The sequence below is a fragment of the Corylus avellana genome, chromosome 1, assembly GCF_965113065.1.
Source record: "Corylus avellana chromosome 1, dhCorAvel1.hap1.2, whole genome shotgun sequence".
Classification (NCBI taxonomy): domain Eukaryota; kingdom Viridiplantae; phylum Streptophyta; class Magnoliopsida; order Fagales; family Betulaceae; genus Corylus; species Corylus avellana.
The window spans coordinates 16,029,995-16,046,125 of record NC_142490.1 but is presented as its reverse complement, the minus strand read 5'-3'; the positions used below and the strand labels follow the sequence as shown (position 1 = coordinate 16,046,125).

General features: G+C 37.0%; 2 protein-coding genes and 1 pseudogene across 2 annotated transcripts; all 3 read right to left on the bottom strand.

Annotated features, from left to right (window-relative positions):
* Window positions 1-1,137: 1,137 nt before the first annotated feature.
* On the bottom strand, window positions 1,138-3,642 carry LOC132187638 (uncharacterized). Its single transcript, XM_059602023.2, has 2 exons — window positions 3,372-3,642; window positions 1,138-1,426 (listed from the first exon to the last, which is right to left on the bottom strand). Exons 1-2 carry the CDS (start codon window positions 3,559-3,561, stop codon window positions 1,287-1,289), a joined length of 330 nt encoding a protein of 109 aa, XP_059458006.2. The 5' UTR covers window positions 3,562-3,642; the 3' UTR covers window positions 1,138-1,286.
* A 1,042-nt stretch (window positions 3,643-4,684) lies between these two features.
* On the bottom strand, window positions 4,685-6,452 carry FKBP13 (FK506-binding protein 13). Its single transcript, XM_088512145.1, has 5 exons — window positions 6,023-6,452; window positions 5,749-5,841; window positions 5,484-5,544; window positions 5,315-5,383; window positions 4,685-4,972 (listed from the first exon to the last, which is right to left on the bottom strand). The coding sequence occupies exons 1-5, from the start codon at window positions 6,389-6,391 to the stop codon at window positions 4,908-4,910; spliced, it is 657 nt and encodes a 218-aa protein (XP_088368271.1). The 5' UTR covers window positions 6,392-6,452; the 3' UTR covers window positions 4,685-4,907.
* Window positions 6,453-9,171: 2,719 nt separating this feature from the next.
* Window positions 9,172-11,066, bottom strand: LOC132171926 (pentatricopeptide repeat-containing protein At5g66520 pseudogene; annotated as a pseudogene).
* Window positions 11,067-16,131: the final 5,065 nt, after the last annotated feature.

Below are 16,131 nucleotides of genomic sequence, written 5' to 3'. Positions count from 1 at the left end.
CTTTTATTGCATCCCATTTTCTAATAACCATTTGTTCATATGGTCCCATTTTAGGGTCTTAATTACCATCTTTCTTAATATTACATTACCGAAACTAATATTGTCATCCAGAAAATGATGAGCTATAAATTGATGCATCAGCTCCATGCTTCCGCTATTAAAAAAACCTCATTCTAATTCATTCTTTTTCAGTCTTTCAGAAGTGAAAATTTTTTATTATTATTATTATTACTTAATAGTTATTGGATTGGTACTTCGACAATATATATCCTTTGACGGGAAAAAGTTGGACATTCTGATACCATAGACGTAGTGAAATTTAGCCTTGAATCCAAAGAAGATTTTAGTCTTTGCAACAAATTCATCATTCGCTTTTGAATGTGTTACATTTAGACTTTAATCATGTTTTTTTTGTTTTGAATTTGTAAAATGTTAGCTGGATTTGTAATGTTGTTGGATTTACATTTGAGCAATAGCCCTTTGTAATTTGTATGTTTGTATTTTGTGGATGAACACATTATGGGGTATTTGTATTTTCTTTGTTATTTTTAAGCTGAAATGTGGAATCAAGATATGAATTTCATCTAAAACATTATGGCTTAATAAAAACACTAAAACAGGGTTAAAAACATTTTCAAACGCATATAAAATATGCCATAATAGAGATCCAAAGAAGGCCCAAAGGCCCATTACTTGATATGCGAATAGCTATTAATAATAGCATTCAATAACCGCAATAACCACACAAATAATGATTAGTAACCACGTGGTGCAAATACAGTTACCTAAAATTGATCAATGCATAATCCAGATGCAGCTATTGCCAATAAAACTGCATCAGCATGTGCATCTCTACTTAAATCATTCTCATTCAAAACAAAAGTCGCATGCTTAACATTGTTTATAAATGAGACTGTTGTAGCATCTTGTTTTCAGTTAAAACACTAACTTGGACTTCATAATTTAGCTTCCTCCGTAAGAACTGTGGCTTCCCTAAGTTTTTACACAACTTTGTACTTGTTCCAACACTGTTTGGTAAAACAGTTAGTTGAATATAGGTACACATGTCCTTCAATCCACTAAAATTTTCTGTGTGCAAGGGGAAAAAAGTCATTCATTCATATTTATAAGTTGTGATAAAAGAAAAAGGATAGTCTACATTCATGTCACTCAACAAAATCAGAATACAAAATATACCTATCTTAGAACTACCAAGATTGCCCACAGGCCACTTGATACCATTAGTATAGTAGGAGAAATATCAATTACCAGTATCTGTTATGGAATCAAATATGGTGCTTCCTCCTGATGCCCTTACCACGGCGCTTGCCTTTACCCATCTTGAATTTCCTTTTGAACTTCTTCCCTATTCCACCAGCAGGCTTTAAAGAATGCATGCTTTGATTCCCATCAGCTATCTCCACATCTGTCAAATAATGGAGAGAAAATCCAAATCATCAAAATTGAAAATGCTGACAGGCATTAGAGATGAACAAAAACTAATTGCAGATGGAGCAAAATCGGGCAGTATATTCACATAGTCAAGTTCCATTCTTACTAGATTTTGAATGCAAAATCATTTCCACGTACAATACAATTGATCACCAAAAAATCAACTTGTGATAATTCCATAGAATAAGTAAAGTCACCATAAAATGACTGAATAAATTGAGATCAATAGTATGAACCTAACCATGCTATTCGTAAATTACTTCAATCCAAGTAGAAAAAATGAAGGGCAGGAAATCAAAATAGCACAATTAATTTCAAAACTGTAAGCACCTATGCTATGTTTAGTGGCCAAGAAAATGGAAGTAAGAAATCAAAATAGTACAATTATTAGAAAATCAATGGCTTTTTGTTAAACTTCTCATTTTCTGTATTTTGCTTGCGATGCATAAAATTTTGCAAACATTTTATAAAAATCAAGCATAATGTGATAAATTTTCTAAATCTAAAGAGTACGTGAACTTACATTTTCCAAAGTACCTCAAAAAACAAAATGAGTCAATGTAACGTAACGATGGGTATCCTCATGATAGCAACACTCAAGAAAATTTTGATTGCGATTTATTTTTTCTTCTTTTTTTTTTTTTTCCTTGTTTTGAATTTCAATGAAATGTTCTCTTCATGGATTTAATATTTCATTCTTATAACTAAAAAAATTGAAGTATAAATCCCATCCTCCAGGGTTGATGTGGCATTGTCCACATCATCTTTATTAAAAAAAAAAAAAAATCAAATGCTAATGGGCACTGCCACGTCAGCCAAGTAAAAGAGAAATGGGATGGAGGTGTAGTATATCGCATTACTCATAATTCAATCGCTTTGGCAAATAGATACGCCGCTTGTTACATGGGTGGGAAAGGGTGTCACTCATTCTCATTTTCTGTCAATTGCGAAATTTACATATTCACTTGAGAGCAGATAATGCCCCATAATAAGCTGAGAGAAAGCCCACTCTAACCCCAACATGGGAGACGCCAAAGCCGCCCTTCGGCTTCTAGCCATCTAGAAAGCAACAAAATTGGGGATAAAGAACAACATCATCATTGACGGAGACTCCCTGGTTGTCATCTACGCCATCCAACACAAACATCTATCCATTGGCTGGCAAATTAGTCCTCAAAACACGAAAAAAAAAAAAAAAAGAAGAAGCAGTTTTCACCTTTATGTGAAACCAAAAACAAGAAGTGCCCCCAAAACACATTACCAAACAAAGCCAATTATTTCTGAGTTTGAAAAGTAGCGCTCAGTTGGAGTGCAGTTTTTACCTTTTGCGTAAAAAAACAGAGGTGAGAATTCGAGCTGCAGATGGGGTCTATATATATACTTGTAAATCAAAACAAGTTTGGGTGTGATAAGAGCCTCAATAAGCTTGTTGCTAAGAAATACAAGTATCTGTTTCCTCCTTAAGAAATAACTAAAACGGTTTCACAGAGAGAACTTGGTCAGAACAAAAATAGATGGTAGACTGGAGGAATCCAACATAAGAAACTAGCGTAGCACAATTCATTCAGTACAAAGCTTCCATTTTTTTTTTCTCCCCCTTTTGCCATTCCTGCGTATACTGAGGAATCAGAAGGGGTATCATCCGCTCATTGTATAAGAATTGAAACATATCATTATGGCAGGACATGAATAGTGGCGTTGATGTGTTGGTGGGTAATGGGTTCTACATCATAAGCCAAAATGGGCTACACACAAAATCACCAACTAGCATGAAAAAAAACCAAATGCTAGGGCACATAATTTTGTAAAACTATAAACAACTACTCAGAACACCATCAACAATAGGGAAATATTGAATACCAGGCAAATCATTGAACTCCAGAAACTGGATAATAAGCAGAGAGAGAGAGAGAGGTTACCCATAGCGTTTGAAGTTGTAGTGATATCGGTATTGGTAGAAGTGGGACGGGCAGGGAGCTTAGGGCCGGCGAGGGCAGCCTCCTGAGCAGCGAGCTTAGCAACATCTTTGTTGTCGTAGTAGGGCTCCACCATCTCTCTCCGAATCGCTCGAAGCCTCTTCAATTTCTTCGACCTCATTGACTTCGCCATCGCTTCTTCTTCTTCTTCTTCTTCAACCACCGCCTTCGCTAGTCTTTCGCTTTGTCTTTCGGGGCGCTAGGGTTTTAAATAAATAAAAGAGGGCTATGATTTCTGGATTCGCATATATTCGGGTCCGTTTGGCTGCTTCGGAGCTTGTCCTCCCATCTTGGATAAGGATTTTCCTGTTCCACTTTTATTGTTTTCTTTCTTTTCTTTTTTTTCTTTTTTCTTATTTTCCTTTTGTCTTTTTACAATTTGTGACTACAAATACTACAAGAACTCGAACTAAAATTTAAAACACTACAAGATATAATAATGACTCTCTCCTTTATAGTCATTTTTTAAAACAATAATCGGGGTTCCAACTTGGGTCGAAAGATCTTAGAGTTAGGTAAAATTTTGAGAAGTGTTTTGCGTTTTTTAAGTTTGAAAATGTAAAAGTTGACAATTTATTTGGTGGAGGTCATATTTGAGAAAAGTTGAAATTTTGTTTGATAAAATTTTGGAATAATATTTTGTAAAATTGAAAATTGAAAAAAAATATATATATTTTTATAAAATAAAAGAAAAATGAAAAATAAAATTATTTTCTTTAACATATTTAAGTTATTTTTTTCTTTACAAAATATATGTTGTGTTTTATTTTTTAAGAAGTGTTTTAAGTTTTGAATAGAATTTTATAATTTATTTTGAAAAACGTGTTAATGTTTTTTTTTTTTTTCAATTTTTCAGACAAAAATTAGACTTAGCCCTATTAAAATTAAGCTTTACACTTCATTTATGCTTTGGTATTCCGATGATAAATTCTAATTTCGTCCCCAAATCCAATGCAATTGAATTACCATCATTAGTATCACTATTCACATTACCACTGTCATTATCGTTACTATTGCAAGTTATCATTTTTATCAAACACCTTTTATCATTGTCACTTTAACCATTAATAGCAGCGCTTTCAAGACCCAATATTTAGTAAACGAGGCGTCTAATGATGAGAAAAGCACTATTTTCATACGAATTGGGTAAAACTTGATTTTTAGGACATTGTGTAAAGCGTTCCTTCCACACGAGTCAGGTAAAACTCGAGCTTTTGCTCGTATGCATAATCCCAAAAAATTATTTGCACTCAAAGGGTCAAACCTTCATCTCACTTTCAAAATGTATTTACTTAATAATGATATAAGGTCTGTCTTTTGGGTCTCTAATTGACAAATGTGTGCAACAGTGCAAGCATGAATGCTATTCAGGGATGAAACATTTGTGCTTTCTTGATTTTTCTCTTCAACTTTACAAATAAAAATTGGAGAAAGCCAAAAACTGATTGATGTAGACACTTTCTTTGGGGCAACTACTTCTCATACCTTGCCAATGAACTCTACATCAAACAGAAGAACCGAATCTGGAGGAATAATACAAGAACCTGCAACATACAAAATATGCTGAAAAAATTTAAGATACTGCCATTGTTAAATCTTAGGGAAATTATATATAAACTCCTTAGGTCAACGCATTTTGATTAAAAACTTCTTAAGTGTTTTTTTTCGGAAATTGACTCATTGGGTTAATCGAAAACTACAATAAACTCTCTACTGTCAAAAATTTTAACAGCCATTAAGGCCACTCAAAACTCCCCGTTTTATCTGATTAAAATATTAATTTTTTATTAATTTAATTTAAAAAATAAATCTTAAAAAAAAAAAAAAAATTGAAGGGCGGCCAGGAAACCGTAAGCCACCCCATAGGGGTTGGGATGACTGCTTACCTCCTTTGCACCCAGCCCCTCTCATGCCGTATGCCAGTTCTGGAGGAAGCTTTAGTGTGCGTTTTCCCCCTAAATAAAGCAAGACCAAAGAAACTTTAAAAGAGTGTGCTACAAAATTAAATTACAATGAAAAAAGAATGGAATTTTCATGGATTCTTTCTCTTTGTACCAGCAAGCATTGGGGGGACTCCATCACCTCCTAGAATGCCTTGGTCCCAGCCCTTGATGACCTATAATAACACCCATCAAAGTCAACTTTTGAGTATGATGTTCACATATTTAAAATCACAAAGCCATAATTAATCAACCCATAAGAAAACAGAGGTCACTTCTCAGCCTTTAGGAAAATACCAACCTAGCAAATGATTGTTGTGAAGTGTTTAAAACGTATGCAAAGTTAAAATATTGATTAAAAGTAGTGATTTAATATATACCTCACCAACACCGATACGAAATGAAAGAGGAATTCCACGATTGTAGCTGCTATCAAAAACCGTACCATTCTCCAATTTCCCAGTATAATGTGCCTGTTCATCACTCCATCCACTGAATCATATCATTTACGACATATAGCAATCATACATACATATTAACAAAACTGGGTTTTTAAGCACTTGATTAATAGCATACATACATACAACGAATACAATTATCTTGATCTCGTCATAATCTGGAAGCTTAGAAAAGAAGGATAAAACTACATATCACCTTAATGAGCTGTCCCTTGACAGCCTCAGGGCCAGTTCCTACAACTTTATCGCAGAAGGCGAGGCCTGAGGGAGCTACCGTGAGCTCACATGGAGGCGCGTTGGCTGCTGCAATGGCTTCTGGTTGCAGGAGAACATCAAGAAAGCAAAATGAGAAGCCGAAACCAAGTGTTTCTCTTCTCCCGAGGAGAGGTGGGTTCACATTTTGTTGGAGGACAGGAGCCGAAGAGCTACTACTCCAGTAGCTCTGCTGGGGTTGGCTTGAGAAATTGATGTTTGATGCTTCTGTTGAACCAAATTTTTTTCTGGGTAATTTTGTGCTGAACTTTCTGGGATTCACAATCCCGACTGAGAATGCGAGTGAGCTCATCTCCACTCCTGCACCAACCAGTTCTTTGAAAGAGATAAAAACAGGATAGGCTTTAGCAGGAACAAAAGTGGGATTGTGATAAAATTCGATCAAATATCCGATTCAAGTAGGGATGTGATGGGCTAGGCTGCCCCAACTGGCCTCCTTGTGACCCATTAAGAGCCCAGTATTGCTCGAACACAAAGCCCAAGGTGTAGATGAAAAGACCTTTCAATGACTGATGTAAAGCCAAAACTGTCGCTGCCAAGGAACAAGGGGAATTGAACCCCTAAGGGGGTGTTTGGCAAAAGTGTTGAGCCAGCCTAAACACTGTAGATTATCGGTATAAGTGCATTTTAATAAAATAATCCTCATAAACCTGATGTACAATTACCCTATTAGCCTTTACTTTTTTTTTTTTTTTTTTTTCTGACAAATTCTAGCGCTTTGATTTCTCTTCAGCTCCCTAGCTCATTTTCTTTCCTCAGCCAACTGACCCAAATCTACTTGCGTGAGCCCTTCTTACCCCCCACTCCCAAACTTGCATCCTCTCTCTCTGTCAAAAATATAAATACGCAAAAGAAACCCAGAGGGGTGAGGGAGAAGAGGGCAGAGGGTTTGAGTTGAAGACGATGAGGAGGTGCCACGTGTGGAGGAGCAGGAGTGGGACGAGGAACCGCTAGAGGGCTGGAGATTGAGCTGAGCCCTTGAGCCGTAGAGGATGATGGCGGCGCGGTCATAGGCGCGAGCGGCATCCTCGGCGGTGGTGAAAGTGCCGAGCCACTTGCGTGTACGCTTGCGTGGCTCTCGGATCTCGGCTACCCAGTTGCCCCAACTCCGCTGTCGGGCTCCACCGTACCTGAACTTGCTGTTGTCGGGGCCTCCTTTGCCCTTGCATTTCCTACTGCTTGAGCAGTTATCGGCAGTGGCGATGGTTGTGTCTATGATCTTGTTTGTGATGGAAGAGAAGGAAGGGATGGGTGGGTGGGTGTCTTGGGGAGGGTGATGAGTGTTGTCCAAAGGGTGAGGGAGCTTTAAAGATGGAAACCGCTTGGTTCAGTGTTCTTGACTAGTCGGAATAGAGAGCTACGTTTGGCAAGGGGAGGTCCAGCACTGTAGCTGGAACGGCACTGTTCCAGCTACAGTGCGGAGCTGACATGCAGTCAGTTTTTTTATTTTTTTATTATTTTTTTTAAGCAAAATATTTTTTTTTAAAAAAAAAAAAAAAAAAAAAAGAAAACAGAGGGGAAAGATGGGGGTGGTTCCAGCCACCCCTTGGCCAAAATGGGGTGGCCGGACCACCCCATTTTTGGCCAAGGGGGTGGCTGGAGCCACCCCCTGGCCGATCTGGGGGTGGTCGAACCACCCCCGTGGCCAAGGGGGTGGTCCGGCCACCCCCTTGGCCCAAAAAAAAAAAAAAAGGATCGGTGCATTTGGGGGTGGCCGGACCACCCCCAAGGGGCTGGGGGTGGTCTGAACCACCCCATACCGGCCGTATGGGGTGGCCGAAACCACCCCCAGCCCCTTGGGGGTGGTCCGGCCACCCCCAAATGCACCGATCCTTTTTTTTTTTTTTTTTTTGGGCCAAGGGGGTGGCCGGACCACCCCCTTGGCCAAGGGGTGGCTGGAACCACCCCATCTTTCCCCTCTGTTTTGTTTTTTTTTTTAAAAAAAAAAAAATATTTTGCTTAAAAAAATAATAATAAAAAAATAAAAAAACTGACCAAATGTCAGCTCCGCACTGTAGCTGGAACAGTGCCGTTCCAGCTACAGTACTGGACCTCCCCTTGCCAAACGTAGCTGAGGACTCTGGAGCTTTGTTTTGAATGTCATCTCTATAAATGGTGGATGAGGGCGGTGCTGTCTTTTGGGTATTTATAATTTAACTATTCGTCATAACCGAATGGACTGGGCTGATAGCATGAGATTTTCTGTAGAAAAAATTCAATAACTAAGGGACAATATGGTAAAAAAGTGACAAATTTTAAGGATGAAAAAGTGGTCAACTGGTCAATAATAAATAGTATCTAGGCCATGGCCATTGCCAAACAGTTTAGATGGAAAACATAAAACAAAGCGCTTTGGGGCATTTATTACTCAAAAGATGAAGAAATAAACGTTTATAAAAGTTAGTACAAACCAGAAGATTGCTGGACAAGAATCCTCTCTAGTCCAAAATGAACCGGAGAGGATTCACTTCGTGGCTAGAATTTTTAAGGCCATCGATCTGCCACGTGCACATTAAAAAAAATATGATTATTTTATTATTTTACTTTTAAAAATAAATAAAAAACAAAATAATAAAAAATTAAAAACAAATATTAAAAAAAAGAAGGGTGGCTGGCCACCCCATGCAACATGGGGTGGCCGGCCACCACATTTTGGTGCATGGGGTGGCGACGCCACCCCCATGGGCCGGTTGGGGGTGGCCGAAGCCACCCCCATGGCCCTTGCGGGTGGCCGACGCCACCCCCAAAGGCCCTTGGGGGTGGATCGGCTACCGCCTAGGGCCACCGCTTGGCCTTTGGTGAAACCACCCCCAACCGGCCCATGGGGGTGGCGTCGGCCACCCCCAAGGGCCAAAGCAAATTTTTTGATTTTTTTGATTTGGCCCTTGGCCACCCCCATGCACCAAAATGTGGTGGCCGGCCACCCCCTGTGGCCAACATGGGGTGGCCAGCCACCCTTCTTTTTTTTAATATTTATTTTTAATTTTTTATTATTTTGTTTTTTATTTATTTTTAAAAGTAAAATAATAAAATAATAATATTTTTTTAATGTGCCACATGGCAGGTCGATGGCCTTAGGATCTCTCCTTAGAGATCCTAGCCATGAACCAGATCCTCTCCGGTTCATTTTGGACTGGAGAGTATCATTGTCCAAGATTGCTTGGAGCAAATTTTAGTTAAAAGGAAGAAAAATAAATAAACGTGTATAAAAGTTACATTAAAAATAAATTTATTGACCATGTATCAAGCAAAAAAGTTGGTCGACCCAGTTGCACTCAAGATCCAACCATCTGAATGATCTGCCAGTCCTCCTAGCTTTGAGATAGAAGCTACTACAACTCCTTCTTTCCTTTTAATTCGTCTAATTCCACTTCTTCATCTACAATAGCAACCAAAAGAATTGAAAAGAACTTCTGGTGTTGATAATTCTCTTGATCTGAATCTGATGCAAGAAATACTGAAGCTCAATCTATGGCGATATTGTTGTTAATAGTCTCATCAACTCAATAGAGTTTCCCAAGGACAGTAAAATAGTAAGCTTTCCATTACGGGCTTCTGATAAAACTGGAGCCCCTAACCTTCCTCACATTTTCTTCGGCCATTAATTTCCTCAACCTCTCTGCTTCATCCCACTTCTCACCCAAAACATACAAATCACAAATAAGGGAATAAACCCCTCCATCATTCTCTGGCTTTACCATCCCCAAGACCTGATCAATTACTCTCTCAGCCATCTCAAATTGCTTATGCTCCCTGCAAGCTGACAAGAACGACCCCCAGACAACAATATTGGGCTCAAATCTCATTGTCCTAATAATCTCGTAAGCTTCTTCTAACAGCCCTGCTTTACCTAGCAAATTGACCATGCACCCATAATGCTGGATTCTTGGCTCCAAGCCACATTCTTCTATCATCTTGAAATATTTGCGGCCCTTCTCCACCAATCCCGCATGCACACATGCACTAAGAATCCCTGTGATAGTCAATTCGTTGGGTCGTACACCAGCTTTTTGCATCATCTCAAACAAAGATAATGCTTCTTTGCTGCAGGCATGTTGTGCTGACCCACAGATCAATGCAGTCCAAGTCATGACATTCCTTTCAGGCATCAATTCAAAAACCCAGCAGGCCTTCCTCATCAAGCCGCACTTGGCATACATCTCAACCAAAATTGTACCAAGTTCCACATTCAACTCCCACCCATTCTTCACGATAAACCCATGAACTGATTTCCCCACCAATAATCCAAGAGAATCCATGCGAGCACACCCCGACAGAACTGATCCTACAGTCACTTGGTCAGGTTTCGAACTCTCAGTCGCCATCATTTCTCGAAAGAGCGCTAAACCAAGCTCATAATAACCGCAATTCACGTATGCAGATATCACAGCAGACCATGACGCAACATCCTTCAGTGGCATTTCCTCAAAAACCGCACGCGCTCTCTCCACATCCCCCAACCTCGAATACCCAGAAATCATTGTATTCCAAGTGACTGTATTTCTCTCCGGCATTTCCTCAAACAGTGTACAAGCACTCTCAAACGACGTGACAACATAGGCGTGCAAAAGAGAGGTGGCCACATAGACGTGGGGACTGAAACCTAGTTTCACAATGTGGGCATGGAGATGTTGAATAACAGCGAGATTCTGCAACTGGGTACAAGACTTGAGTGTGAAGAGTATTGAGAAACTATCAACGGGTACAGATAAGCGATGCATTTTTGAGTACAGGTATAAGGCTTGATGGGAAGAAGCAGCATTTTTGATAGCCAATGCCCTTGAGTTGAAGCTTTTGATGGACCAACAACTACAAGCCAAGTGATTGGTATGTTTGAGTAGGTGATGGGAGAGATTGACTAGCATGGCTAGCCTTGTTAATTGTGTAGCTCCATTCCATTCAAGAAATAGGGCATGTGTCAAATTGAGCTGACGCACCAAAACTTTGTTACTACTGATTACATGCTCTTAAAGTCTCCGGAGACCCTTGCCGTCATCAGCCACCGTCTAACACCTTTTATTGTCATCTTTGGCGGATTATCGCTGGGAATTGCCCATAAGGGTTTTTGTCAATCTAGACCGTTTAATTTCATCCAATCAGCTAAAACTCACCACGTGTCCTACTCAATATAAAATAATAAAATATTATTTAATTTTAAAAAAATAAATATAAAATAAAATAATTAAAAAAATTTAGGGTGGCTGGGCACCCTGATCAACTCAGCCAAGGGGGTGGCTTCGGCCACTCCAACTGGTCTTTGGGAATGAGCAACTATGTGAATAACTACTAATTCGAGCCTTATATGAGCTACTCATAAGCCTAACCAAGTCGAGCCGAGCTTGCTTCGTTTAATATTCGAGCTAGTATTTATGTTCACGAAACGCCTCATTTAATAATCAAGTTAAACACAAGCCGAGTCCGAGCTCGCTCGCTCACTCACTCGGGCTTCACTCACTTAACACCCCTAAATACACCCTTGTAAAACACTGGGCCATGAATGAACCAATGAATTGGCCATGCCAATTTGCCTTAAAAAGAGGCTTCTGTAAACTTCCCAGCCCAAAACAAAAAACTCTTTGATTCGAAGCCCAATTATAAATTGAATTTCCTTGTTTAAATTATTCCAATTTAAAGTCATCACCCAACTTTTTTTTTTTTTTTTTTAATTAGATTATTCCAATTTTAAATTACAGGTTAATTTCTTTCCTCTCAACTTGGCTATATATTGTTCTCCTCAAGAACACTCAACGTTCTTTTAGCTTCTTCATTTGCCTCCCCCTTCGGGTAATGTTGAGTTTTTTCTCTTTGTATCTAATGAATTAAAAAAATTATTATTATTTCGACTTCTTTTTTGTCTAATGACTAGGCTGCTAGCTATACACAACGAGGTAATTGTCTCATTTCTTTAAATCTCCTATACTTTACCTGTTGTGAGTGGAATTCAATAGTAGATCTTTGACACGTCATCATCAAGAGACTTCTGATCATCTTCATGTTTATCTTGATCAGGATAAATTTCTTAATTTCTTTTCTTTTCTTATAAGAAAGTACAATTACCATGACATGTTTGTGGTTTATATATGATTAATTTGGGTAGCATGGATCAAAAAGCGACACAAGAATTAACGTAGATGTGACTTGTCTTGGAACAAAATTTCCTTGATAGAGAGACAGAAACATAGTAAAAGCAATACAAAAATGACATAATCAAACAATATAAGTCATGTAATAGGAATATCATAATATATTTAAGGAGCATTAATTTCCCTATACATTCATTTGAAGTGTAAACATTGATTATTAACTTGAACACTTCAAGTCCCCATCGATTCTTTTTTTCAGTGCTGGAAAAACATGTACACCATGCATAATTATTGTTTTAATTTCTTTTGTTGTTTCTTTTACTTCTTATATCTACCACTCTTAGACTTGCAAGCCAAAAGCAAGTTGTGTTTTTTATTCATATATAAATGATATTTAATGGGTGTATTTATTAATCAAAGTTTGAAAGTTGGATCTCTTGTGTTGCATGCATTTTTCAATTAATTATCTTTTATCATAAGCTTTGCTGTTTTTCCTTGAAGCTTTTAGTGATCATCGTTGGCAAGACATTGGCATGCTTAAGAAATCCAGGTGTACGTACGTGTGATGAGAATTAGGCTTAATTTATTGTCTAAAATACACATTCAATTAATTAATTTAATGTGCACACTTTATAGCAAACCCAGCTGACCAAAAACATGTTTAAAATTTCAAACCTAATAACTTGACAAATCTTTTACAATAATACTCCCTAGTGATGTGAGAACCATGATCATGGAGTTTGGCCCACTTTAATTTCTACGTACGTGGCATATTTTTTTCCTGAGGAACATGTGGTGAGGGTCGCAAACCATATGTGTAACAACTTTTAAGTAACGATAGTCTTTGCACTAGATTTTTACATCAGTTTTATTCAACCAATGAGAACTTGAGATAAAAATCTAGTACTGTACGTGAAGAATATATAACATTACCCATAAAAAAAAAATAAAAAAAAATGTAATAATGCTGCTCTTCGGTCTTCAAATCCATTTTACACTAGTTAAAGTTGCGTGTTTTTTGACATGTCCACACAAGGAGAGGGAAAAATGGGAGGGGGCTTCAAATAAGTGACCTCCGCTTCATGAGGCGTGATCTCCAACCGATTGAGTTACCAATTGGGGACGTTAAAGTTGCGTATTTTAAGTAATTTTTCATATCAGCTACTTAACAAAACACAAAAGTATTCGCTACTTAAAATGCACAACATCAACCTGCAGTGTGAAATAAGTGTGATAAATGGGTGTGAAGAGTAGCATTGATCAAAATCAAGTTACAACATTACTTATTCTAAAATCTTAACTTAATAGAAAACGATGAATTTGATAATCTAATTATAATACTATATATTATGCGTACGTAGATGTAGACTCAAACTTCTCATCAACAAGAATTCCAATTCGGGATATCTACGGACACTCGATTAATGAAAAATAACGAATATATAATTTTTTTTAGTGAAAACTTTAACCAAGTGCAATAAGGGGGAGGAATATTGAAGATGAAAGAAAAATCTGGTATAGACAAAAAGAAACCCTATGAGAAGAGAATGAGTGGGGGTAAAAACGAGTCATTGAGACGTTGACAACTTTGGCAAGTGGGGTGTGGGGATAATGAAGATTGTTCATCTTTTGCACATAGAAAAACTTAAAAGAAATAATCATTAAACTGTCGGTACGATTACAATATTCCTAAAAAGAAATTATAACGGAATCGTGGTCCATAATCCATAATTATGATGATACAAGATAGTTACCCCCTCTAACACACACAAGGCCCACCCTTAAAACGTGGGAAAAAAGCCTAATTTTACTTCACAAATCACAAACCCCTTAAAAAAGAAACAAAAGAAGAAATAAAGAAAATGCTTTTCGTCAACCCTTGATGAGTATCATGTAGCCCCAAAAGTAAGACAGCATATATGGAGCACTTGCCTAATTAACAAAGTGTATCGATTAATTAATTGCTAATTAATATATATCTCTATTTGTTTTGATCATATATAATAGCTTGATTATAACCGTCTGATCAACTAATCTAATTTGGCAAGGGTACTTTATATCATGTTCAATAATGGAATTAATTAAAGTAAATGCATCTACATTCTCAAGTTTATTAGAATAACAATGAAATTTAATAGACTATTATATGACTGTCATACAACTTAATGATGTAACAGTACTGATCTAATAGTTAATTTTCACTGTCATATTATTTCAGTTTTATGACAGTCGTATAGCGCACAGTCTACTAAATAACATTACTCTTATTATTATTTTCTAAGTAATATTAGAAACCACAGTTTTATGTTAATTAGCTATTGAATTAAAAAATAAAAAATAAAAATTAAGAGTTGATTGATTGATACAAGCACATCAACAGGGTGAGAACTAATGGAATAAAGGCGTAGTTACTAATATTACTGATCATTACTCCCTCGTAATTATGTTAATTGGTTGCCAACTTTATTAAAGTACTTTTTCTCACTTCTTTCATATTTTTCAGATATTATTAATGTCATTTCTTTCACCAAGTCCTCTTTGCAAAAGTTAAACCTAAACTTTACGAGCCTAGTTAAATTAGACCAGTGAGGCTCGAGCTTGATTTATTTAGTAAAAAAAAAATACTACTCTTCACAACCATTTATTATACTAATTTTATATCGGTTAACGTGACATATTTTAAGTAACTAACATGAAAAAGCCATTTTAAAACATGTTTTGGGTGTATACGACGTGTTAGATGTTAAATCACTACTTTTCTCATAAGTTTGAGCTAATAGGAAGAGGTAAATTTAATCATTCAATCAACACTTTAACACACTCATTCGGATTCAAACTCCCTTTCAATAGGTAAAGCCCAACACGTGTAATATTTGATTTAAAATAGGAGGTGATTTGACAGAGTCAAGATTCGATCCCATGACATTTGGCTCTGATACCATGTTAAATTATCACTTTTCACATAAGCTTAAGCTAATAGGAAGAGTTAAATTTAATCACTTAATCAACATCAGCTGGTGTAAAATTGATGTAAAGAATAGCATCACTCGCTTAGTAATTTTGCCTGAAAATTAATGACTAGTTTAATTAGGCTGATGTATGAATTATGATATTCAGTAAACTAATTAGCTAAGCATCCAGTATGTATGTATTTTAGGAATGAAAGAGAAGTACAATCTAGAAACAGATGTATTTGGCTTCATGAATATCATGAGAAACATATTTTACCTCTACTATATAGACATGACACTTAGCAATCATGTCGGACCTTGGAAAGAAATATCTTAGAACAACATAGAATTTCACCTGTTATTGTAATTGATGATGTGGGGGCAGACAAATTTGACAATTGTAGAAGGCTGAAGGGCGGTTTTTATTTCAAGTCTGTTTGCTTTTCCAACCCTTTCTAGTTTGCTTTTGGACGTGATTTTCTCCTACGTACACAAAAAACAAAAGAAAAACAGAAGGATCTATGAAAAGTATGCAACAGAAAATTGATGCGGGGTGAAAATCATGAAAGCAGACATCCAATCATAATCATCGTCGTTGACATCAAGAAATTGACACCCCCAACCTCAAGCAAGGGTTGAGTGAAGGAAGGATATGCAGCCTATATATTCTCCATTTAAATATTAGCTATAAGATATACATATATACTCTTCCATTTCCATACATGTTTCAAACCTCAACTTTCTCGTGAGAGAGAGAAGGCTATTCGGGTGGAGAGTTTTTATATATTAAATATTCGGATGGAAGAAATGATGAGTGTTTCCTTTACATCATTAGGTCTCTTGCCGGAACTGGCCATCTTATTATTAATCCTCTACCCTTAATCATATCTTTTCCAAATACGGTTTGATTTTTACATATATCTTTGCTTGAATTATATATATATATAGTAACATTGATCATATATATTAATGGCACACGTAATCAATTAAGTCTTACC